Source organism: Megalops cyprinoides, chromosome 13 (assembly GCF_013368585.1).
Source record: "Megalops cyprinoides isolate fMegCyp1 chromosome 13, fMegCyp1.pri, whole genome shotgun sequence".
Taxonomy (NCBI): domain Eukaryota; kingdom Metazoa; phylum Chordata; class Actinopteri; order Elopiformes; family Megalopidae; genus Megalops; species Megalops cyprinoides.
In genome coordinates this window covers 6504069-6530868 of record NC_050595.1, presented here as the reverse complement: position 1 = coordinate 6530868, position 26800 = coordinate 6504069, and the positions used below count along the sequence as shown (strand labels likewise).

At 43.6% G+C, this 26800-nt stretch overlaps 2 protein-coding genes across 4 annotated transcripts in view; one reads left to right on the top strand and one right to left on the bottom strand.

Annotated features, from left to right (window-relative positions):
- itfg1 (integrin alpha FG-GAP repeat containing 1) overlaps window positions 1-3879 on the bottom strand; it is a 101864-nt gene extending 97985 nt beyond the window's left edge. The window contains exons 1-6 of the mRNA XM_036544071.1: window positions 3485-3879; window positions 2750-2834; window positions 2527-2666; window positions 1142-1199; window positions 967-1047; window positions 670-764 (exon numbers count right to left, since the gene is read on the bottom strand). Coding sequence (XP_036399964.1) covers window positions 670-764; window positions 967-1047; window positions 1142-1199; window positions 2527-2666; window positions 2750-2834; window positions 3485-3668 — 643 coding nt within the window. The 5' untranslated portion in view covers window positions 3669-3879. The remainder of the gene's footprint in view (window positions 1-669; window positions 765-966; window positions 1048-1141; window positions 1200-2526; window positions 2667-2749; window positions 2835-3484) is intronic.
- Window positions 3880-3952: 73 nt separating this feature from the next.
- phkb (phosphorylase kinase, beta) overlaps window positions 3953-26800 on the top strand; it is a 60259-nt gene continuing 37411 nt past the window's right edge. For 2 of the 3 annotated variants that reach the window (XM_036543864.1, XM_036543863.1), the window contains exons 1-9: window positions 3953-4017; window positions 5202-5308; window positions 7194-7280; window positions 12220-12358; window positions 14681-14780; window positions 19224-19331; window positions 19669-19749; window positions 22032-22147; window positions 25090-25153. In XM_036543864.1, the coding sequence (XP_036399757.1) occupies window positions 5254-5308; window positions 7194-7280; window positions 12220-12358; window positions 14681-14780; window positions 19224-19331; window positions 19669-19749; window positions 22032-22147; window positions 25090-25153 (750 nt within the window). In that variant the 5' untranslated portion in view covers window positions 3953-4017; window positions 5202-5253. The remainder of the gene's footprint in view (window positions 4018-5201; window positions 5309-7193; window positions 7281-12219; window positions 12359-14680; window positions 14781-19223; window positions 19332-19668; window positions 19750-22031; window positions 22148-25089; window positions 25154-26800) is intronic. The other variant, XM_036543862.1, reaches the window with a different exon arrangement.

Here is a 26800-nt window from a genome sequence, read left to right as displayed (position 1 = left end):
CACCAGGCAGCTACACAATCTACTCATCCTGTTATATACATCTGACCATTAAGTACCTGACCTATCACTCCTGTCTGCTGAAGAGGCTGGAGAATAACATCAAGTTGACATATTCCAAAGTTCAACAAGGAACTCAAGAGAGGCATTTAGATCATTCTGAAAAGCTAATTACTCACACTCTTGTGGTCTGCACAGACCCAGCTATTTCTGTGCTCCTCATAGACACTGATTCAGCATTTCTCATCAGGTGCACAAAAGACAGAAATCTGACCTTTTAAATTTTCCTCAAAAACTAAGAACCAGATTGAAACACAAAGGCCTGTGTCCTCAACTTTGTGTAATAAATTAGGCTAGTGTGACACTTTTTTATCCCTACAGCATATTTTTCTTAATGAATCGCCTACTTCACTGTGCAAGAACTGTATAAGCGTTAACGCTTGCTTAAATTTGTTAGTCAGAGTGAAGGGCACAGTACATAGAAGCAGGTGACTTGTTGGTTGTAGGTTCAAATCTTTGACAAGACAATGCAATACTACCCTTGCAAAAACATGCTAAATCACTTCAGCAAATATCCAGCTACACAAGGCATTATATCAAACACAGGTTGTGAGACGTCACTGATATGAGCATCTGCTAAACAAATACATGATATAAGGTCAATTCACTCACCAGCAGTGAAATCCTCATTGAGGTCAATGAATGCATTGGAATGTGGAACGCTCATCTTCACCTCTGACCCCAGAGCTGGCTGCCACACCAAGTTTCTGAAGACAAAAATTATTTTCACAGTGTTTAACAAATCACAGCAGAAGAAAATCTAAAGCACTTTATTTCATGTAGAATTCTGGTCCTACTACAGTACGTTTCACCTGAAAGAAATTCATCAAGAATCACAACCATACCTCCTTTGTGCATACTAAAAGGGGAGAGATATAGCAGCTGCACACACTGTAAACTGTGGCATACCTTCCTTTGAGATAGCACACTTGCGTTGAGGTTTCACCCCTGATGACACCAAATATATCAGGAATCATGTCCCCATTGAAGCTGCAATACAAACGTGGCAGACAAAAACCAATCAGCCACATGCACTTCCAGCAGCAGTAGAACCAAGAGCAATGATTGATTGATTTATGCTTACTCCATAATCAGAGGCTCATCTATAAATGTCTTATTCAGGTCAACCCGTCCACTTGTATCTGTTAATGAAGAGGGAAAAAACATTAATTTTCAACTTACAAATACATAGCTACAAACAAGCAAATATCCAGTAAAAGGGCATACTGGTCAAAATACATACATAATATGCATGAACAACAACAGGATGACTGAGAACACTGCTATAAATCTGCTAGTAACCAAGACCTGAATCCCACAGCAAATGATGACATCAATGAAAGTAAGACAGCCCACAGCTGCTGTTGTAAAACTCTGTGTGCTTTGCTAGAAAGCCTCTGATCCCCCGAGGACAGACTACAGATATACTGCACCTTGTGTCTGAGTCTGTAGGTGTGCAGGCGAATAGTCTGTTGCAACTAAACATTTCTTTCCGAGACTGTTTCCTTCCTGTTTCCTTCCAGTGACTTACAACAGCAATTCAGAGGGTCATTAGACCCAATTATGGCAATTGAGTGTTTTCAGCTCTGTGCTTGTTGCATTTTGGAAGCATTAATCACGGTCAGTAAAGCAACACTTTGAAAATATTATAAAAAACGACCAGTTTGCTGCTTTAATGAATTTCATTAAAATCTACGTCTGTGGTCACATTTTTGTGGACAGCAAATACACTTAAAATATGCTGTAATTACATATTTATTCATTTGGCAGACGCTTTTATCCAAAGCGACTTACATAGGTTACAATGTTATCCATTTATACAGCTGGATATTTACTGAGGCAATTGTGGGTTAAATACCTTGCCCAAGGGTACAGCAGCAGTGTCCCAGCAGGGATCACACCGGCAACCTTTCGGTTACGAGTCCTGCTCCTTAACCACTATGCTACGCTGCCGCCCCACATTACATAACTGAGTACAGTGTAACTCAAAGGAGATACTGTGCTCCTGTTAAAGAGAGGACCACACTTGTATAATTATACATGTATATAGGGTTTTGGTCTGGGGTTCTTGGCTGGGACTGATATTATGTGTAAGGATTCGATCATTAATAGGCTTGGGAGTAGAATCAGGGAGTGATGGGGTTCATTTGATAATGCTTAATTACACAAACCATAAACTTGTGTTGAATTACCACTCTATGCAATAATATGTGATTACATAAAGGTTACAGAAAATGGTACAGCTGCAATGAACTAAGAACCGCTGTGGGAGTATCGTCCTATTAGTGTCCAGTGCAACATCATTGCTTTGATGTAGATCGCAGATGCAGATATTCTCTTTTGTAAAAATCCTATATTATTTTTCATATTCTGTGGCTTTACGACAATACTTATTCTGGTAGTTTCATTTAATCTCCTTCGGGGTTTCTAAGGCGAAACCAAAGTGTAGCGAAGAATTAACGAGATTACCCAGAGTTTGATTATTTCCCCAGAAAACAAAAACCGACGTCGCCTCAAGACTCTGGCTTTTGGGATGAGCAGCGAGTAGGACATCCATTTGGGAATCTCCATCGTAATCTCCCGGAACCACGCTGGTAATGATGATGTCTCTGTGAGGACAAAAATCAGTTACGTCAGTGTCAACTGGTAGCCATTCAAACTATGCAATGACTTGATATGTGTGTACACTTACTTTGGCAACCGATCTGCAGGTAGATGTACTTTTGGTTTGAAGTAAGGAGCTTTCAGATCCGCAAGGAATATAAACAGTTCGGACTCTAAAAAGTAAATGAGAAAAACGCAGACATGCTTTTAATTGACCAGCTACAGTCCATCCATTAGCTAATTGATAATGACAGTTGATCAAACATAGCTACCTATTTTGTTTAGCGCCATTTATGTGCCTATCATAGGCAGGCAGTGTTACAGTAACTAATTTACCTCCAAATTTCCTCACAAAAAAGGAGACACGTCCAGTCTATGATTAGCTATAGCCTGAAGGCCAACTTCGTCATGCAGTCAAATCTTGCTTCTTGTGTCAACACAGTACTCCAGCTAGCTAATTACTTAACACTGACATAATCTATGTCGATGGCAAGACAGACACTAGCCAGAGTAATGACAACTAGGCAACTTTTACAGTCTGGCTAGCGTTAAAGTTTAGAGAGTAATTAGTTAGCTAGCAATATTAAGCAAGCTAGCTAGTCATACTCTGCAACCACGCCTCGGCTCTGTTGACAGATAGCAAACCAACAAACTGGCTAGCCAATGACACCGAAAAAAAAAACGTTGTTTTCCCCACCAGAATACCCCTATACCTCATAGGCTTCGTTATTAGTTCATGAAACATTTCCACAATGAACAGTAAACGTTACACTATCTGTATTTGCATTAACAACTGACGTTAGTAGCTAGGAACAGTACTGACGTTCTCTTATGACGAAAATGTCCGTCTGTTTGTCAGAGTTAAAATCCCCAAACGCGGCGACGGTTCCATAATATTCAGACCCGAATAAATCAGCTGTAACATCCTGGAGAGCAACGACGACATCTCGTCCAGTAGATATTACTAAAAACGTAAATAAGAAAACGTTTAGCATCCACATCCCCATTGCTGTTCCATTCGAATATCACGAACTGCTATACCGCAGTCATAACAGTTTACGACACTGTGGTAGGCAAGGGTTCAATTGGTTGCTCAATAACCAAAATAGTATTACTTCGCAAATACGTTTTTTCGCGGCCTTTGTATTATTTCAAACAACTATTCTGCAAAGCATTCACGTAAAAAACTGTTGAAGAGCCGAGTAAAAGGCCGCTTCCTGGTTAACGTGACATCATCAGCGTCTGTTAGATTTACGACAGTGTCGCGCGGTGTTGTTCTTTTTCCACTGAACATGGCTAACTTGGCGGATGTCAGCTGGAAGTTGCTGGAGTCCAAAGCCAGACTAAAACGTTCAGGTTTGAACTACATCCTCCCGCGAGGGCTTGCATGTTTTTTGAATGTGTGTAGTCGCTCGTTTGCAGCAGGTCCTCATTCAAAATGTATGTTTATATGAACGGTATGGAAATACACACACACACACAACACACACACTCGCTGCGAGATAGTCAGCTAGCTAGCTAGCTAGCTGGGAGAGTTGCAAAACCCTAGTGTGTGTTGCACTGGCAGTTCACTATACCTACTGGTTTGTGAAGGTCAGGGCACAGGGCGGTTAGCTTGCAGGCTAACTGGTTTGCGTTCCTCTTTCTATTTTTAGACCCATGAGACAGCTCTTGCCTAACTAGTTTGCTGGCGATCTAGATAAGTTATCCAGCTATCCCGCATTCCCTACCTAACGTCAGTATCGTGCATATAGTAAGGTAATAAATAAACAACATACATGACTCTGGTTATAAAGTGTTTTCACATTTTATTAACTGGCTACTACGTGCTGTTATGACATTAGCCAATCGAGTTAAACAATAAGCTTTCTCAGTTGTCGCAGCAGTAGGGCATATTTGGCCATGGTTAGCTTTCCAGCTAGCTAGCTATCGTGGCAGAAATAGCCAGCCAAGCAGCTAGAGATGTGCCTGTGGGTATACATCGCATTCACATCTACAGTAGCCTGTGTATCAGTGTGGATGTTGCTGATAGCTGTTCCCTGGCATGAGGAGGACGGTCCTAGACTGGGGAGTTGTGGACGCCAAAGCTGACAGAAACGTTGAACGTCACTAGGAAGGGTACATCTTAGTGGGAACCTGTTCAGAGCAGGTGCTTACTGATCTGTATGTCATTGATGGGCTGACAACCATGCAAAAATGGGTGCATTTCCACAGTGTCTGTTCTAAAATGATGGCCGTGAGGAATTCTTAAAAAAAAAAAAAAAATGAAAGAAGAGGAAAGTTCTGCAGCTGTTTTTTGTTTCCATATGGCAGTGAAGTGTGCCCCCACAAAAATCTAATTCAGTCAATTATCACCACACTGCATGAATGATTAAACCTTATAACTGATTTCATGTTGATTTAATAAGATCTCTTCCATTGCATTTTCATGTACTTTAATTCATAATCTGTCAGAGAAATAACCATGCTAAATGAGCTTGCTGTGTAATTCCATGTTAATTTATTCAGTAACATCCTACTAACCCTTTTGTGAATTGCAGTAGTTTTGTAGTTTAGCTGAAAGAAGGTTGCCCTAAACCACATCTTTTGAAAATGGCCAGCTTGGCGTACGAGATACCCGACGGCCATCGCAAAGTTCAGAGATATGGTAAGTTTTTAATGGAGTAAAAGTCCTGGATTATATTTACAGGTGGAGCAAGATTTCAGGGGACATTTAAAGAATGACAGGCAGACTTTGGGGTGGCTTTGTATGATTTTTAGTCTGGCACAAATTTCTGAGATACAGGCTAACAGCGTTCATTCACACACAGGTTTTTGGGAATCTAAAAATAGTCACCAGCCTTTACAGTCTTTTGTTGCTTCCTCTGAATCACCTTAAGTCATCTGAATTGACTTTAATACAGCTATCTCCCATTCTGTATGGTGAGGACACGGTAGTGCTCAGTGGGAATCAGAGCTGGGACTTATCGTATGCTTCACTGTACCCACAAAATGAGCCATTTTGCTATGCTTGGTGTCAGGAGAATTGAATAACGCATTTCACTGTCAAGATGTTACGCTAGGACAGGCTCTTTAAACCCTTCTGTACAGGTTTATTTTTCAAATGAAAGATAAAAAGGCACCAAGGAGCTGGCTCCTAGTCAGCTCGGAGCTCAATGACACCCCTTCGTATGGAGACTCCTGGCGAAGGCTCTCTCGCTTCGGTGACTCCGAGGACTCAAATGAACAGCGTGTGTAGGCGAATAAAACGAGCCCCTTTGCTAAAGAGGCTCTACTTAACTGGGTAATGTGTCTGTGCCATGAGCCTCTAATGCTGTGTGAAAATACAGCTCAAATTTCAAGCATCTTGTCAGGGTAAGATCAAGGCGAGCGGGCACGGTCACAAAATTATTCGAATAATTACTGCAGTGCGTCTTTGTCGCTGAGATGTTCCATTCCATTTAGTTACTGGTTTGTTACCTAGCAACCAAAAGCTTGTCACCAAGGTACATGGTAAAAAATAGGCTATATATTCTTTTTTTCTAGTTTGCATACCTGACTTATTCTGCATGCTGAAAAGAGATGGGTTTGTTCTTGTTACTTAAAAGCGTATGGAAGTTATGGTAATTTGCTTGTCCTTACGTGAGTTTCCACCACCTAGAACCCATGGTTGATCCTATTAAAATGCAAATTGCTGCAAATGTATATGTGCCTGAAGGAGATGGGGTCCATCAAACGCAGATTCTTCTGAAATTCACTGTGCTAAGAATAAGGGGTGAGTGAACACAGGTGGCAATTCTGATTACTCGGTGAACCTCTGCCTCCCACCTTTATTTGTGGTCCTGTGCTGTGCTATAGGATTTTATTGATGCTTGGTTTGATGGGTGCATTTGAAATGAAGGACTGCTGTGAGTGCACGCATGATTGCCTTTGTTACCGCCACTCTGGACTGCGACTGTCTCCCTCTCCGTGAGCGACAGCGTCATTACCCATAATTCCTGAGTACAAACAGGAGAGTGGAATGAGAAAGATTTCTTTTGATTTCCGTGTTAGATTTATTCTGCCTCCCAGTCATTACTTCGTGGCTTACTGATCTATCATTGTCATGTAAAAACGTTTGTGAAGTGTTCTCTCATCCTACAAACCTACATATAATTATGCAAATGCTTTCTCTTAGATTCCATGCTCACTAAAATGTATGCAGAAAATGCACATGCATCTGTACGGGGGAAAATGTGTTGATTTCTGTCATGTTTTTGTCACAATTAGAGCTAGCATTCAGCAATGTATTAATTTTATTGTGGGGTAAATGTGTCCAATTTCTAGCAGTTGGTCTCCAGTTGAGCTACAACTGTTTATAGCATTAGAGCACTAACTGACTGGCTCTAACTGACCCACAGTGCACTTTTAAGATAATTTAGTTCTAGTGGGAGCAGTGATCAGACAACACATGTCTGATCACTGACACACTGAAACCTGTGGACCCTTTGAAGGCTGCGTAGTGACACTGCAGCACAGACAAATTGTTTTTTTTTGTACTATTTACTCTTCAGGCTCCATTTATGAACCAATCAAACTCTCAAACCTTCATCAAGAGGATGAACCCCTGTGGGAGAAACTGGACCGGTTCTACAGTGAGGGTAAGCTGCCAACATCTCACAGGACATGTAATGACACTGCTACACCCAGAACGGTCTTTTCACATGACTGACTCTGCAGATTCAGTGGTCAGCCTCTATAAGTAGTTGTTTTTGGAAACAGAATCCCTCTGAGAAGGAAAACGGTGATCCACAGATAATTCACAGTAAAATGATTTAGCATAGCCAGGGACTTGATAGCAGGTGATTCTGAGTCCTAGGTCAGTGTGCTTAGTCCAGAGGCCAGCTGCTGTCTCATGGTTCTGTGTTTCAAAGAACCGTTAAACGTGGTCAGGTGTTCTTTCCCAACGGCTTTCAGCTTCCTCTTGCGTCTTGCAAACAGAAAAATAAAACTGCATGGTAGAACTGTTTCACCAAATGCAATATGTCATTAGAGGGTTGAACAGAGCTGGAGTGTAAGTCAATGAAATCGCTGCTTCCAGCATGCGTTTTTGAAAATGTGTTGTGCATGGAATATAAGGGTTTCCTTTTCTTAAAGACACAGCCTGGGATAAGTGTAACTCCTTTAAAAGCCCTCTGACTGGTCTGTGGTGGGTACATTAATGTGTGTTTCTATAAGGTTCCAGGAGTTTATTTTGGAAAGTCATTTGGGAACTTTGTAGTCCTGATGCCTCAGTGTTTGGCTGCCTTGCGTCGTTAATCAATACCCATCTGTTCTATTTCAGTGATCACACTCGGGCTGCTCATCTCAGCGTTCTTAGCCTTCGCTGTCCTCACGCGGTCCGTATCACATGACACTGCTATTTGAAGACTTTCCAGAAATGGCTGCAAACTATGAAATGTTGCAGAAATATTTGTTAAGGAGAGGACACAGAGCTGTCTTATGTTAAAGGAAAATTTTGTTGTTGTTGCTGCTGTTGGAAGTAGCCATTTTCTAAATGTGTCTGACATGTCAGTCTGACCTGTACCTGTTAGGAGAGAGAGAGAGGAGCAATTAGAGGTTTGAAACTTACCCCAGGGGAAACTGCCTTTTTTCCAGTATGGGACATATCTGGGAATGAGTGGATTACAGTAAGTAGCAGCGTCGTGTGTTACAGAGCCCAAATGACATTACCTCCTCTATTCAAATCTCTGCTTCACTGTCTGAACTCTAAATTGCTTAATTCTGTTCCCCACTACAAACAAGCAACTTGTGACTTTCAAAACGGTTTGAAGCCTTTTGGATTATTTCTGTTCCCAGGTTAAGATATATTCTTAGAAAAATATAAAAGGTGGCTGAGTGGGAAACACTGAAAAAGCGTTGTCTTGGATGTGCTGAGTGTTTATTGATCTGCCTGGGCCTTTCACTTGGGATGTGTTTGGCTCTGTATGACCAACTTGCTTTCCCTGAGTTGATTTGCAAGGGTTTTACTGGAAAATGTGAACATGATGTTAAACTCCAATTTGATGCATGTGTTAAGTGACGAGAACAACAGCCTCACTTACGCTTTGAATCAGTGATCTGGCATGGCTGGCACCGGGGGCCTTTGTTGCTCTGAAAAGGCTTTTCTTTCCATTGACTACTCGTGCAATATAAATCATGAATTTCGTGCCACCTCTCTCCACAAACAAAGCAACTTTGTTTTATTTTGACCGGTAAAAAGTTCTCAGCTGCTTGGGCAAGACCTGTTTGTTTTCTTCATCAGTCAATTTTCCCCCCTCAGCCTTGTTGAGTGGTAATGGATACAACACTGCCACAGACTTTATTCAGTACATTCTGAGAGGCAGACCTACCTTTCCTGCCTCTGGAATTGAAAATTGTGATATGATATATTGGAAAAATGATTATTCTTTCAGTCACTATGTGGTGGGATGTATAGCGTATATAGGGGCTTTCTCTTCTGAAAGGAATACAAATTGAATGTAAACATTGCATCATTAAATGCACTACTGTATGGAGTATTCATTGCTCACAGGAAATTACATTGTGTTAACAAGTGCGAGTGCATGCACATTTTATGCACTGTATTTTTGATACTGCACAAAATACTTCATACTTAGCCTGGGATTCCTTGAAAGGTTTTTTTTTTGACACCATTCTCAGTGATTGATGCATAAGCATTTTTAGAAGAAAACACCCTAATTTTTCTGATGTATTGATTGATCGTAAAAACTGATTCACTTTCAGTTGTGAAAAATGTGTTGGGTCACTCTTCAGGACAACATGTGAATTGTTTATGGGAAAAGAAGATTGTAACAGAGCAGAACAGAGCAAGGTCTATTATGGGGCATTCTGTTCTTTGGTTTTTGGCAGAAACATAAATTACAATTGATGCTGGCTCCCCTTGGTACAGTTCATGTTTGTCAGACCACTGCAACAGTTCTATAATTAAGAGACTCTTTTCCCTGAGGACAAGCAGCAGAGAAAGAGGCGGTGAAAACTTAACTCCACTTTTGTGAAGTTTAATTTAAAGAAAAGCCAGTCAGCTGGCAGAGATACAGGTTACCGGGGGTTGAAACGAGAAATAGGAAATTCAGCCAAGCGCAGTCACCGGGGGAGACGCCTCTGAAGCAGAAGCGTGATGCAAGATGACGTGACCATTAAAAGAAATTCTTAGAATTCATTTCACGTTACAAATACATTCATGTTACAAATTTTGCAAATGAAGAGGCGTATAGAAGAATATGTCAAATAAAAATGCATGGTACGCCTTACAAATTATCCTGTGTTCATTTGGAAGCAGTTGTCTGATGGGATTTGATGCAGCAGAAGTCTAACTGTGTTTGGCCCGGTTGTAACACTTTATTTCCGTCTGTACCCGTCAGGCGTTCAATGAGGGTGAAATAATTAAGATGGAGTTTTGTTGTGAGAGAAGATTCGCTCCAGCTATGATTTATAAGGAGTCGTAGCAAGAAAAATGCATTAGGCCCTTTCAGCATGTTCAGGAATAGTGTTTTGATACCGTCACAGGAAGCGTCAAGCTCTGAAAGTTTAAAGTGCTTCTTACATTAGTTTTAATGCGTGCCTGTTCCCGCACACACTAAACCTGGTCACAGTCAGAGACAGTGGCGCTAAAATATTAGGATTCAGATCGATACAGCGTGGTACCCACACTGAACACCGCAAAGATGACTAAATTGTGCTTTCCGAGTCTGCCTGTGAACTCAGAACTCAAGGACATGTTCTACAATCAGGCCCTCTGAAAAGGGCGGGCTCTCAGCCTGATATTTATGTGGTTATTTTGCAACGCTCCACTGCGTGTCATTTTCCTCTTCTGATTGTATCGGACGGCACAGTCCTGCTATCTGTTCCCTCGGCTGTGAGGAATGAAGCCAGGAGAAAGAAGCGCGCATTGTGCTTTAATGGGATTAGTACAGTAGCAGTGCTTTTCTTTGGGCAATTTTCCGTAGGAAAAGGAATAAAAATGTCATGACATGTTGAATTTTAAAGTCATTGTAATGATGGAAGATGAGGACGTGCTGACCCTGAAAGGACAACCTCTTGTGTTGTAACCTATAATCTATGCATTAGTGATTAATCAGAACAATAAATCAAGTAAGACTTCAGTCGACAACTACGTTTTTAACAGAAAACAATTGAGTTTAACAAAGACGTTAAATATGGTAGCCTAATGTGCCTGCACAGGGATGGCATAGGTGTGGCTACCCTGGTCGAGAGCCATGTGCCTGTCATTTTTCCATCACCTCTTGGCACAGACTGGGTTGTGCCTGACCATTTAGAGTTTTCTCGTATTTCTTCCATAATCAGTGGAAGCGGGAGCAGCTTCGCACAGCTGTCTCTTCCACTGCTAGTAAGTGTAGCCACTGGTGCAGAAGTAATCTGAGGTGGCAGGGTGGTGGATGGGTTTATTAATATTCAGCTTAATCCCGCCCGCCCCATTCCCTCCTCGCCGAAGTGCTCCTGACTCTGTCTCTTTGTATTGACCTGGGCTTCCTCTAACAAGTGATTACACAGTGTGAATGTCCCTTTCATTTGCAGCGGCTTAATGCGGAGATGAAAAACGAAGCACACTGTTGAGACTGATTATGCCCCACCGATGGTGTGGAGAGAGGAGGAGGAGGAGGGAGGGAGAGGAGGCACCGCATAGGTGAACGCTTGTTTGGTGTGGAGTTCCCTCGGCGGTGCTTAGGATACACTGCCATTTCGTCGAGTGCTAACACATTAATCGTCGTGCCCGTGGCTTGGCGGTCGGCTGTTCCCACAGACACAGCAGAGAGAGAGAGAGAGAGAGAGAGAGAGAGAGAGAGAGACGAGTGCGGTGTTCGATAAATCACTGAGATTTTCCCCCGCCTCCCGTACGGCTGAGTTTATTGAAATAAATGGTGGGAATGGTGTTTGGTCCACTAACGGTAGATTGATCATGTGAAATGCCATTTCTGAAACTGCTGAAGATGTTTCTTTGAATTCATTTGACTTGGAAAAGGTTGTACAGATTAACGTATCCGCATGTTCAGTCACACTTTGTCAAACGATTTCTTTCATTTAACATCAGATTTATGCATGAAAGGCCTTCTTTTCTCTTTTGATGTAAATTAATTGCTCTTTTCAGATCGTGTTTTCCTTCAGTGTATTATTTATATGAGACAACCTAATTTTTAGACCAAGGATAATTGACTCAGGCCAGAATCAAGGCCAGGCATTTTATGGAAATAGAAGCTGCAAACATTGGCAATTGCTTATCCTGCATATTTCTCTCAGGATTTTACAAGGTGTTCTTGGTGTTTAAAAAGGGTTTATGAATGTGTTGCTGACCTGAGATAATTTAAAGTGTTGAACAGGCTTTTGGACTGTACTGAGATGACATTTTTTCACTTTTAAGTATTCACACTAACTTTGTAATTAATCACCTCCAGTGTTTAAGTATCTGAAACCAGCAGGCTTTTACACCACTCAGAAACGCAGAGCAGCCCTGTGCTGGTCTCTGCTGCAGACTGAAACATGTTCCTCTCGGTCCTGTGATCTGCCCTTGCTGGTGGGCAGTGAAGTCCACCATCCTGAACTACCAGAGTCCCACCACTGGCCTGTTCCCGGTGAAGACCTGCCCCGACTGCAAGGACGCCAAAGTGCGCGACTCGCTGTACTGTGCTGCCAGCGCCTGGGCCCTCGCCCTGGCCTACAGGTGAACTCTCCTTACGTTGCTCGCATACGCTGTATCCCTGAAATGTAGACAATCAGCCCTTTGTGGAAAATAGTCAGTGCCCCCTACTTGAGCTGTGAGCTGTCCTTTGTTTTAAATACACACACTGTCTCCCTGGGGTGTAGACGATCTGGCCCTCTATCCCCCTACTTTACAGATGAGCTGCTCTTGACATAAAGTATATTTAAGCTCCCTGGAGTACAGGCTATCTGGCCTTTGCGTTAAATACACATGTTCTCCTTGGTATATGGAAAATCTAGCCTTTGAATTAAATAGGAATGCTGCCTGCTTGGCTCACAGACAGTGTAGCCTTTGCATTAAATACAAATGCTGTCTGCTTGGCTCACAGGCAATCTAGCCTTTGCACCATAAGCACACACCGTGTCCTTGGCTCACAGACAATCTGGCCTTTGCGTTAAATATGCACGCTATCTCCCCACTGAATGGCTGAGTTGTCCAGTGCATCCTTCTCATTTAAATACACATGCTGCTTTCCTGGCTTGTAGAGAAGCTGACCTCTGTGTTAAGACTGCACGCTGTCTGCCTACTTTACAGATGCGCTGTCCTTTCCCTGCAAATGCACACAGTCACCCAGGTTTACAAACAAGCTGTCCTTTCCAATACACAAACTCGTTGTCCCTGTAAGCAGGGATGTTTATGGATGTGTTGTGCTTTACATTACATTACACATGCAGTGTCTGTGGTTTTCATTTACCATACCCAACATGCTGCCCGCTTTACGCGCACACACACACACACACACACACACACAGACACACAGACACACGCGCAAACACTGTCTGTAAAGATGTAGAAATAGCTAAAGGCAAGCGCCTATTCTGTGTCTGAATGAGGCCACCCACACACAGCTGTATCAGCGGTGACCCTCTGTCCCCCTGAACTACTTCATGGTCTTTGATCTTGCCTTTGCCACCGAAACGTGACGTTGCTGTCACACTGGGTACAATGTCCCACACATGGCATATGGCCATTCAGGAGCAAAGCTGTGCTGAAATGCTGGAAATAGCCAGAGGCAGCTGTAACTGTGCAGGTACATCTGCAGGTACTCAGGCTCAGGATAGACTCATCCTTCACGTCCTCAGTCTCAGCTTTATAGTGGACGCGGCGTGCATTATTCCACTGGGTATTTACCGGAAGCACGTAGGGTTAAGACCCCTGCCCAGTGGTGCACAAGCCAGTCCCACCTCCTTTTGGATTTGAACCAGCAACCTTGTAATTATCAGTCCGGCTCTCCCATCGCTTCACCAAACTAATGCTGTTTATAGTGACATTGTGTCATTTAGATTAGTGTATAGGCCTTGCCATCAGTCATGGGTCGCGCTCGTTAACGTTAGTCTGTGGAATTTAATTAGGATGATTGCAATCTTGCAGCTCAGACAAAAGCTCATTATTTGTCTTTTCCGTGGCCTCATCAAGGAATTGAGCTGCACTGGAATGCACGGATGTCCTCTTCGATCGTTTGTCAAACGGACGTTCTAGTATGACACTGCATCAGTGTGGGAATATCTCATAAAACAGCTACTGGAGTTCACACAACAGGCAGACTTTCTGTTGGAGCTAGTGGTGGAAATGCGAAATGTCAGATGCATCAGCAGGCATTTTTTGCCTTCTTTTCTGTTACTCAGTTCTATTCATTGCACCCCAACTTGAAAATCATTATTTCCACACACCTCCGGACCGTTTGACTCATTAATCCAATACTGAATGTCTTTGCTCCGTGTCTTTCTCATTTCGCGGTGGTGGCTTTACCTTGGGTTGCTTTCAGGGACCCCTGATTTTGATAGATCTTCTATGTAATTACAGGTGCATGATATATAACATTAATTCAGACTGCTTCTGGGGAAGCAAATGATATATTTGCAATAGGTGCATGCAGACAGAATATAAAATCACAGGAACAGAGCTTTCTGCATTGAACCATCCGGTCATCGCAAATACAGCTGGCTTTGTTTGGCTGTCCCAAGTGTTGACTTAGCGAAGCAACATTAAGAAGAGCTCTTGAACCTGAGTGTTTTATAGCCCTGGGCTAGCCTCCATCTCAGCACCCAGCTATGCCTGTATGACACATCAAATAGATACATATTTAATCTAGTCAGGTTGAGGTGGGTCTTAATTCCTGGGGAACATTCGGGTGGGTGTTCCGTAGTTGCTCTGTAGGGGCTCTGTGTGAACAGGCTTCTGTCAGATGTGGGTTTTGGTATTCTCAGAGGGAAGCCTCTTATGAATGGAGTGATCTTCACTCTTCTCCGTTTCCTCCCCCACGGTAACGGCGGCGGACGGCAGGCGCGTCGATGACGACATGGGACGCACCCACGAGCTGGAGCACTCGGCCATCAAGTGCATGAGGGGGGTCCTCTACTGCTACATGCGCCAGTCGGACAAGGTGAGCGAGCGGGGGCGGGGCGGGCCACGCCCTCGGAGGGCGCCGGGCCGAGGGCGGTCCTTTCGTAGAGCATCTGTTACCCTACCCACGTACCACTGCAAACACCCCTGTGTCCTGCTTGCAGTGGTCACTGGAGCCATTGAGGAGACTTACAGTAGTCATGTTGCTGCTGGGGTCATGTTGCTGCTGGGGTCTGAGTCAGATTCTCAGACCTCCACACCGTGCTGTCATCCACTGCTCTCCTTTTCAGGGAATTCAGCATTTTGGAAGAGGGAAAGGAGTGGCACGTCTCATCTGCCCAGAGATAACCACCGTAACCAAACCAAATCAGTCGCTGATTTTCAGAAAGGAGTCTTATTTAGAGGCTTATTTGCTTCAGCCTGTGTCTCCTTTAACATTTTAACAAGCAGCCAGGATGTCTCCATTATTGGAGGCTGCAGCCAATTCCAGGTGCGTGAGCATGCCTCTCGCAGCCCTTTTGTTGTCTGAGACGAGCCGACAGCATTTCTTGAAAGCTCGTTACTGTATCAATGGAGGGCCTGAAAACGAGAATGGAACACATTGGACCGAATATCTGAAAAGAGCACTTGCGTGTAAATCTATGGTAGCAAGTATTCACACCTCCGCTTAATATGTTGCAAGTGCTGAGATTAGTTTTTTTTTTTTTTTGCCAAACTTTTAAGGTCCTGGCTCCCTAAGTACAGCGCTTTGCTCTCAGCAAAATTTTTCTTCCCTTCGTCAGGTTTCCCCCCCAAATATTCCATGGAATGGACTTGAATGACCTCATACACTATTCATGAATTTATTTCATAATGCATTCAGATCCATGGTAGCAAGGCAGTGCTAATGTGTTATTATTTGGGTGGGCCTTATGAAGGAGGAGAGAATGAATCTTTTTGTAGGATGAAGACAATTCTGTGGTATAAATGGTGTGTAAAACAGGATAGCCTCACATACCAGCCATGAGACAGGGCTGACAAGAAATCTGGAGACAACCGTTCTCTGAGCTGAGATAATGTATGCAAAAAGGATGAACGGGCCAAAGCAGCAAGCATGTCATCTGCTCAATCAGCATACATTATGCATTTGTGATTCCTTAAGGGACAAGCTGCTAGCAAGTAGCGCTCCTTTCAGTAAGAAGGGGTGGGCCTTTCATACTTATATCTCGTACATTAAATGAGGGGCGGCAGTGTAGCATAGTGGTTAAGAAGGACTCGTAACCAAAAGGTTCCCGGTTCGATTCCTCATGGGGGCACTGCTGTTGTACCCTTGGGCAAGGTACTTAAACCACAATTGCCTCAGTAAATATTCAGCTGTATAAATGGATAACATTGTAAAAACCTGTAATTGATGTAAGTTGCTCTGGATAAGAGCATCTGCTAAATGCCAATAATGTATATGTAATAATATACATATCTCAGTTCAGTTCTCAGTTGTCACCAGATGCATATCAGGCTGGATGAACAAAGCAGGCCTCACTCAACGCTAGGAGGTGCAGCTTCAGCCAGGGTGGATTTTCCCATTAGTGCTCACATGTTTGTATGCATTTCCCTGGGTCCAAGCCATTTTCTGTCATATTTTTGCACATTTTCAAGAGATGTCAGTACATTTTTATAATCTTTACAAAAATTTCCTTTGTATTGTCGTTTGTCTTTCTTCCATTTCAGGTACAAAATTAATACATCCCTTTATCACAAGTATGGCAAAGATGAGTTTTAAATCCATCTCATTCATATGCCCATAAATGACAAAAATTTTCCCAAACGGAAAATATGCTTGTTCCTTCATTCATTCATTTTTTTTTTTGAAAATGTCCATCCAGAGTTGTGTCTATTGTATACAGTCATTCAGAAGCGTTTCCTTTCACTTTATTTTGAGGTGAGTGCTGAAGATTGTATGGTACTGCATGTGTTGAGGGAGATCTTGCTGAGTGATGGATGAATTTCTCAATGCTGAACACGCATAGGCTTGCCACTTCCCGCTGCACTCAGAACAGCTGAAAATGCACTACCTCTGTCCCGAAAGAACCCCTCGCTTGTTAGAACCGCTGACTGTTCTGTCCGTTGAAATCCTGTGTATTTTTCTTTTTTTTTCGCGATATGCTGTTCTTTTTGATTAAGCATCTTCCGTGCCTTTGAAATTGTTCTGTTTCATTTACTCCCGACCTCGCTGACCTAATTTAGGGGAAAGCTTTTCTGTGTCTTAATTATAATGCACCGTTTATACAGTTAATTACTCCGGCAGCACCCATTAGCAGCTGTCTCCCACGCTAAGAAAGAACAAGCCATTATTGGGCTGCTGAGGGAGCAGCGAGTGAAACGGTGATTCATGGGAACGGGAGGATGGGTGAGGAACAGCAGCACCGCTGTCTGCCGCGTCCACGAGAATAAACACGCTCCGAGCGTCGCGATTAAGGCTCTGCCTCGGAATGAAGTGGCAGAGTGTGTGTGTGTGCGCGCGGAGCGCGAGCGAGGGTGCTCCGAGCCAAACCGGCTCCTCTCCCTCTCCTTCTCCCTCTCTCACCCTGTCTTCCTCTCTGTCCTTCTCTTTTATCCTCTCTCTCCACCCTCCCTCATCCTGTTTTTCTCTCTATCCATCTTTTATTCTCTGTCTCTCATGCATCCTGTCTTTCTTTCTCTCTCTCTTTCTCATCATCTGTCTCTCCCTCATTCTGTCGTTCTCTTTTTCTGTCTCCCATGCTATCTTTCTATCTCTTTCTTGTCCTGTGTGTCTCTCATCCTAACCTTCTCTCTCCCTCTCATCTTGTTTCTCTCATTCATCCTGTCTCTATATCTATCTCTTTCTGTCATCCTGTGTCTCTTACTTTCTCTCCCTCATCCTCTATCGCTCTGTCATCTTTTCTTTCTCTCCATCCCTATCTTTCATCCTCTGTCTCTTCCTCTGCCTATCTTTATCTCTCTCTCTCTCTCTCTCTCTCTCTCATCTTGCCTCTTCCTCATTCTGTCCTTTTCTATTTATCACGCTTTCTCTCTTCCCCTCCCTTTCTCTCTCTCAGAAACAGAAACAATACCAAAGCAATTAAAATAATGAATAAGAATAACTGCAGTAACATTAACAGAACTGCTAAAAATAATAACAACAATTTGCTGGTCTCTCTCTCCCCCTCCCTCCCTCACTTTTTTTCTCTCTCTCTCTCTCTCTCTGCCTTTCTCTTGAGGGTGACTGTAGGAGGCTGTGGATCATCAGTGAGTTACGTTCATCAGAAATGATATGATTTATATAAATGTGTGGCTGACCTGTATGTGCGCATGTGTTCCACACTCTTAGGGGGTTTACAGCTTGGGCATAGAAAATAGTCACAGCTTTGAACAGCCTCTGTTCACTCCTTTTATGTGCTTGTAGTGTCTGCAGCTCAATCTACACAATTTCCCTGTGTCCGTTGAATTTCATGTTTGCCATCATGGACAGCGATAATTAGTAGGTTTTTAGTACCCGTTCACCTCCAGTGGCTTGCAGGTGTCCTCATTAGTTTTACCTCTATTTTCTGCAAGTGGGCCTCGAACCCCTGGCTGTCTCTCAAGCCGCGCTCCCAGTCCTCATGTTGCTCAGCTGTTGGGTTTACCGTGAGTGCGGCTCGGCGTAGATCTAGGACAGGAGGCCAGCGGCTCTGACCTAATGCGTAAAGGAAAAGATGGCGGAGAAAGGAAACTAGGCCACTTATTTTTAACGCTTCCCCCGCACCGAGAGGGAGGCCGTGTCGCTCGGTCACCAGCCACGCCTGGGACGTATCCCATAATGCTCCTCGTGTATCTTCACGGTGTGAGTCACACGCTGGCTGGCGGTGCTTGAACCCTAAATGGCACTGTGATGTAGCCTTTAGGGAACAGCACCTTTAACCAGGAGGTTGCAGGTCTGACCCGCCTGTGGAACCCCACTGTTAAATGTTTGTGCAACGTACTTAAGCTGACGTGCTTAACTTTATCCATCTGTAAGCTGTGTGAGTTGCCTTTATAAGAGCTACTGTATCAAATTTGTCTGTAATAGATATGTGCTTTTTGTGTATGTTTATATGCAGTATTGTACCGATAACCTAGTGCTTACAACTGAAATAGAGGTTGTTGGGTTCATGTCTCAGACGTGTTACTAATAGACTGCAATTTCAAATAATTGTTGGGGCACTGCTGTTGTACCCTTAAGCAAGGTACTTTAATTTGTCTAGTAAATATACAACTGTATTAATTGCAAAGGGTATGTAAATTTGTCAGTGTTGCAAGCAGCCCTGCACAAAAGTGTCTTCTAATGAAATAATAATTGTTCTGTCTTTGTTTTGAAGAAGGAGCTTTCAGTTGTGGATATTATGTGATTATATGCGGTGCTGTGGTTTTTGCTCTCGTCCTGTAGTGGGTGTGGATGAATAATGAAGCCGTTAGCTGTGAGTAAACAGTGATGTATCATTTGTGGGATGCGTGTGTTCTGTCTCAGGTGGAGATGTTCAAGCAGGACCCCAGCCCGGTCAAATGCCTGCATTCGGTGTTCAATGTGCACACAGGCGACGAGGTCATCTCTTACGACGACTACTGTCACCTGCAGGTACGCTCCTTTTGGTTTGTGTGTTTGGTTGTCCTTTGTGCCCAGGTTAGAGCTATAATACAGTCTCATGTATGCCCTAATATGAATCTCCACCAGAGATGTCAGTGTAAAAAGTCCTGAAGGCCTAAGGATCAATTTGGCACTCTGTGTAATTTTAAAATTAGTCTTTTTCCAAACCCCAAAAAGTTGCTTACTTAAGCATTCTTTGCAGCCCTTCTGCAGTCATAGGGCACTGCAGTCGGATGCACGCATCCAATCAAATGCATTATCCCTGGGTGTTTCATGGGCTCTCCCTCGGCTTCACACTGACGTGTAACTTCCTCTCTCTCTTTTTCAGATTGATGCCGTCTCCCTCTTCCTGCTCTACCTGGTGGAGATGATCTGCTCCGGCCTGCAGATCATCTACAACACGGACGAGGTATAGCAGGGTCACATGACTGCAGTTTCGGCCAATGGGCTGGCGGTACTCACCTCATCCGTTTCCTCCTTAGAGTAACCAGAAACCCATTACCGAGGGGGCTGAAGAGCTTTCAGTGTTGCTATTATTATTCACTCTTACAATTCATATTCCCGGTATTGAATTGCTACTTGGACATCATGCATGCATTTAGAACAAGGTGTTCCCCGCATGTGCTTTACTGAGGTATGGAGTGACAGGGAGAACCCCCTCTGGCATTTGTTGTGCAATTGTCCCTTGGTTTGTTGTACTCCCCGAGGACTGTGTTTGGATATTATTAATACTATTCTTTTACTCCTTTAATCTGTTCTCTGCGAGATTGCATCTCCTGCCTCAATGGTGGGAAATAATAGCCCGTGGATGAGATTTTATTCTCCTGGAGTTTTTAAGCATAAAAGGAGAAGTAATCGTGTTGTGTAACAGTGGGAGGAGATCTCCGCAGAGGGTCCCAGGGAATATAGTCTCCACATTCACTGGCACAGACACCATTTTACCCCCCTGCCTCCTCCGCCGCCCCCCCCCCCCCCGCCCCCCCCGATGACAAACAGTTCTCCAGCGTGACTTCACAGGGCTGCTGAAATTGGCAAAGCGGGGCGCATTTGCATGTTTAAACCCTGCTTGTTGGAGTGCAAAACACAATTAAAAAGCGTGAAAGTGTAATCAGCGGCCATTTTCTATCCCTCTTTATTAATCTGAGGCAGAACAAATGAGCAGGAAACAGGACGCATTACCGGCATTACGCCGCGGCCCGCGCCTCCGTTATCGCTTCATCCCAGCTGTGGCACTCAGCCCAGAGCGCGGCCCCGGCCCTCTCCCTCTCCCTCCCCGCAGTAATTCCGCGTCACGAGCGCGGCCGCGAGACGCACCTCCCCATGCAGCGCTCCGTTGAGGGGATAAATGCTCGCGCTAGCGTCTGCCGGTGGATTAGGGCTCCGGACGCATCTGCGGAGTGAAAAATGTAAGACGGCCGTGGAGAGAGAGAGAGAGAGAGAGAGGTAAAGCACCGTGAAGCTGTCTCCTCTCCTCTGCGGCGAGGGCCTGTGTTTTTTAAAACCAGATCAGGCACCGCGGCAGAGGAGACCGAAAAAGAAGTGGCACCCCGAGCCATTAACAGTCATTAAGATGCGATAAAGCTCCAGACATTAATCATTTTTACGCCCGTGGGAAAGAAAAGGAAGGGTGAATTCAGTCCCCCCTTTACTCTACAGCCTCCCCCCCCCCCCCCTCCTGCCCTCTTCCTTGTCCCATTCCAGTTCGAGCCTGGCCCTCTGGCTCACTTCACACTGAATTAAAAGCGATGTCAGTCGCCCCTGCCCATCTCTGCACTTTCACATTGGCTCTTTTGCAGACCACCAAGTCGTCATTATGCGCGAGGCAGTGTAGCACAGTGGTAAGGAGCAGGGCTCGTAACCCAAAGGTTGCCAGTTCGATTCCCCGCCAGGATGCCACTATGCCAGCACCCCTCCGCGCAATGAGCTCTCGGTCACCTCGGGCATCAGACGCATAGAGTGAACTCATGTGGGACTTAAGACTCATGAGTCTTAAACAGGGAGGCCTGCCGAGACTGTGCACACATATCTGTCTGCATGCATGGGGCCTTTAGTGCTTGTTAAAGCCATAAACCAGGTAGGCCAAGGTGTTTCACTTAATCTTCTAGCAGAGTTCCACCTTAGAGTTCCTGCTAAGAAATGTTTGATAGTTGTCCAGTACAGCAAAAATATGCACCTTATTCTTATGAAAGGGTTGCCTTCTTGACACTGAACACTGAAATAATTTTCCCATTAACTTGGAGCAGTGTGTCGGCTCAGCAGACAATCAGTTTGTTCCCCAATGCAGCGAAATGGATTAGAGTGTTACGGCGTGAAGTCTGGACTGAGTGCACATCCAGTTAATCTGAAGCCCTGCATGAGATTAATTTGATGAGCGATATCCCATAGAGGTCACCTGTGGTCTCCCACTGCAAAAAAGAAAAACTTAGTTTTTGTATTTCACATTGTGTCTAATAAGAGCTTGAAATTAAAGCTTCTGGAAAGAAAAAACTCAGTAAGCAATGAGAGTGATCCCCAGGGAATCTGTTTATCTGGACACACTCCACCAATACCAAGTCGGTGGCTGTTCACAAAGCAGATCCAGAAATGTTTGTGTCCAACGCGATGCTTGTCCTGTTTTTTTGGTTATCAAAGGACTGCCCAAGGTGCCTGATTAAAATATGGAGTCAGTAACTGTTGTCTTTTTGTCTTTAGGTGTCTTTTATCCAGAACCTGGTCTTCTGCGTGGAGAGAGCTTACAGAGTTCCAGATTATGGGATGTGGGAGAGAGGAAGCAAATATAACAACGGGAGCACAGAGCTTCATTCAAGGTGACATGGGATAGCTTTACGCTGAACGCGTGTCGTAGTGGGTGCATTGCATTTTACATGTACTCGTCTCTGTTTGTCTGTCTGTCTGTCTGTCTACATATGTCTGTTCCGTTTAAGAAACAGTTCCAGGTGTGTGCCAGATTTTGCTTTTCTCCACTGGAACTGGACTTGTAGCCAGAAGGTTGTAGGTTCAAGTCTCAAGTGATGCGTTGTTGTTGTACACTTCAGCATGGCGCTTCTCCTGGGTTGCAAAATATCCAGTCCTGTGAGTAGATTGTAGGTAAAATTTAGGATACTCTACAAACTTGTGTCTGCTAAGAAAATAAGCAAGATACTATCTGCAAAAAATACATTTTGACATTAATGATGTTTAATCACACAAAATACAGTCCACATGCAAAGGTTTGTCATGCCGAATCATACAGAACAAATTAAAGATGAGCCATACATGGTTTAAACTCTAGATTAGGGAAGTTTACAACGGCAGTCTTCATGCATTGATCTGGGTGTATGCTAATAACTGAAATCAGTTGTTGGGTTTGATTTATTGAATGCGATGGATAACTGTTACAGCTGTTATAGACAGAACGCGGTAGGAGACCCTCCCTCAGTGAAGTCTAAGTTTGGATAATGATATCATCAGGCAGAAAAGTCGTTCGAAGGATGCCAGGGGGAAGGATGTGACAGCTGGATTGATGGACGCATTACAGGAGCAATCTTTTTAAACAATGTTGCGATAGCCAGTCATTTCAACAGTAGATCTTTCTTATCCGTCACCCGAGAGTCTGTTAATGACTTTCCATCACCTCGAGCGCAGGTCTTCCTGAGCGCGTTTGTCAAGACCTGTTTTCCCCGGGCTTGCTGGCAGCATCCTGACACAACCACCCCTGCATCAGAATGCGTAAAGTAGCCTGTGTCTGCAGAGTGCCCTGATGTACACATGGGATTTAACGTCCAGAACCTCCGGGGGTACCACATGTCCTGCTAAGTACTGCCCTACCCCCGTGCTTTCTGAGACTTTTCATTCCACCCACAATACCAGTCATAATTTTGGACACACTTTTCTTTCTTTATTTTTACTATTTTCCACATTTTAGAATAATAGTAAAGAGATCAAAACTTATTAAATAACACAAATGGAATCATGCAGTGACCAAAAAAGTGTTCATAAATAGGCATCAACTTCACGATTTATATTTACCTAACAAATTTCATGCATTTAAGCATACGTCATCAGATTAAAATGTCTTTGAATGAATGTCTTAATCAGGTGTGTCCAGACTTTTGACTGGTACTGTACCTGCTTACCCCCCTGCTCTCTGAGATCTTTCATTCCGGGTAGGCCATGCTGCTCATGTTGCAACAGGATACAGCATAACATCTGAAATGTGAGAGCAATCATTTGTTCAGGTGCGGGACTGTGGTTACATTTCCTAGCTATTAAGCTGATGAACCAGCCCCAGCACTCAGTTTAATTTGCGGCGTGTAGTTTGGCCTGGTGCATTTCCATATGCAAAACAGGAACGACAAATGGCACCCAAGGATTTGAAATGCGCTATGCAAATATGTTTGTGGAGCATTTACGTGAGTTGTTGCGCACCAGCCCCTCAAATGTATGAATGCGCACAAGGACACTGAGAAGGCAAATATTAGGAAATGCTAGCAAACAGAAAAGAACACCAGTGGCTAAGTTCTCGCTTGGGGGATTTCCAAGACTGTGATGAATGAGGTGTTTAATATTCAGATGCAATGGAATGAACATTATTCATTTAAAACTCTCAAGGATCGTCGATAAAAGGAGTGTTTGAATTTGGGCTGATTTACATTAAGTCCTAATGACCTCAAAGACCAAGTATGAGCAAGGTTCTCCATCTATCAGATAATGCTCTTACTTTGAATGTGTGATCTGTAAGTACAAAACAGTACACTATTGCAAGATTTGATCTGGAATATTTTGTGTAACTTTGGTTATATTTCTAATGGCAGTGGCTTAAAAATATGTCTTACTTTTATTTGTGGAACATGCAATTTGATTCATATTCAGTACACAGAATTTCTAATATATACAGGAAGGTTACACCCATAAAATTGCACTTTGAAAAAGCCAGAGGAACATTGTTAATATGTAATATGCAGACATTTGATATGCGTAGGTGTAATTTAACAGCAATACACAGCAATACAGAAGTTTGGACAGGCTGCAGGAAAAAGAGACCAAAGACATTTGTGTCCCCCCCCAAAAAAAAAAAAACTTCTAGTCTTCCAACTCCTCCTTGCATTGTTCTGTAAGCTGGGAGATGTAGGCAAAACTCACATGGCCAGGCTGTTAACCGTCAGCAAAGCAAGGCCTGCATCCATGACACAGAAAAATCAATGCAACTTCCAAAATCATGTTTTTTTTTTCCTTCAACTGGTAGGTTTATGTGTGTGCAGATGTGGGTCCCGGTGTGTGTGGGGATGTGTGTATGTGTGTACTGTTGAATTACCTGCAGAATTGACTTTTATATTTGTTCACCTCAGCATTTTTAATATTGATTTGGTTTCAGTTTGAAGTCTGTAGCGGATTTTCATCGCTCCACAGACCCAGCAGTAATCACTGCTGCCTTCCCTGGCCCCTTTGGACTGGGAGTGGTGAAATTAGTATGACCCAGGAGTGATATTCTGTAATGGAGAGATGTCAATGGGCAGAGGATGCCACAGCTTTGAACCCAGTATGGGTTTAGTTTTGTGTACAGTGCCCTTTGTGACAACACAGCCAAGGGGATCCTAAATTAAAGCCGCTCAGTCTGGTGTTTAGGAATGATACTGGATTTTTTTTTTCCCTTCTTCAATTTCCCCACTTGAAATGTTATAGGTTCAGACTTAATAACAAAATCTGATTATAAGGTCATCGTTGCAGCTTAAAGTGATCTTGTGCTTGTTTTTGTGTTTCCCTGTCACAGTTCCGTTGGGCTTGCCAAGGCGGCGCTTGAAGCCATTAATGGATTCAACCTGTTTGGAAATCAGGTACTTAACAGGTCTCTCACTCTGTCTTTCTCTCTCTCTCGCTCTCACTCTTCCTCTTAATCTCGTTCGCTTCCCTCTGTTTTCATGTCAGCCACCTCTGCATTTGTCTTGAGAATGAAAGTCAAAGAGGAATATATAAAAGCCAGTGTTCGTCAGTCACGCAGATTGCTACCAAACAGTGAGAGGGTTCGTTTGGGTTAATGGTGCACAATATGTGAGGAGAATGAAGCGCATGTCTGGAATACTTATTTCACTCCATTCCACTGTTGTGAACACACGGGTTGCAATCTCTCAGAAGCTGGAATTAAATCAAATCGAACATGTCCTCCAGCCATTAATTAACACCCTACGCCTGGCACCTCCAACAGCTCTGGTGCAGCTTAGAAGTCAGAAGCACACACACACACAAACGTGTGCATAGACTAAAAAATAAGAAATTGTACTTAGAAATTGTACTTGGTAGTTTTTTGATCCACTTTTATTTTTTATTATGATTACTCAAGGGCACTCTCTCCTTTAGCTTTGGTTTGTTTTTTGTCTTAACTTAATTATTCCGCAAAAGGCGGTCAAAGTTTTCTCTTTTCTTAAGCCCAGGATAGCTTCTCAACTCAAGGAGATTCTGAGCAACAAGAGATTGTGTGTGTTGGCAAAAAGGAAGAAGAGGGGAAAACTAAAAATGTAAAATCACTGAGCTTAAAGCAGTGCGTTGAGGCACAACTGAACTCATGTCTGGATAGGGCCACCCCAGCAGAGCCTGGCGAGGCTGACGGGCCATTTCAGAGTATACATCTAGGAGTCATGAGCTGACTGATCTGAAGTACACTGAGGACATGAACTGTATTTGCATTGTTTTTGTTTTTTTTTTTAATTCACTTACATTTCCGAACAAGCAGATGTTATAAGCGCTGCATGTAACTTAATCACAGTTAATGTTCCAACACCTGAGGCTCAGGCCCTCAGTGATTTTAAGAACACGGGCCCAGTAATGCTAGTAAGGTCTTTAATTCTGCATGGAACAGAAGCTGTTTCTGTGTTGTTTGAATAATGGGTTGATACCAGTTCCATGGAAAATTACTTCCATTGTAACTGTACCAAACATCACTACACCCGAAGAGATAAAACTGCTTACATCCTCTTGCTCTGACATGCATGCTAATGAACAATCCCTGAAAATCATCTTGAAGAATATCCTCTTCCACATGAGTAAGTCTCTAAGCTTGCGTATCAGTCATAGATGTGCAGAAGGTACCTTATTTATAATGCTGAATTACATTTGCAGACACCTAGAAGAAACTGACACCATTAAAAAAAGTGATGTGTTTTGATTTCAGTAAGACGTTCAACTCTGCACAGCCTCACCTTCTGGCTGTCTACTAGGATGAAACCTCTGTAATATTCTCATCAACAGATGTCAACGGGTTGAACCCGGACATCTCCACAGTCGAGGCCAGCAGTACAGCGTCCCCTCAGGGCGATGTTTTGTTGCTTGGACTATACACCTTGTACACAAATGACTGCCAAGTCTTGGCTCACGCCCATAAATTCATTAACTATGCAGACGATACTGCAGCGGTTGTGTTTTTGCAGCAAGGCCAAGATTCCCTGTGTGGCTTCCACTGAAAGCGTAATTGTTGCTCAGTGGTGTGA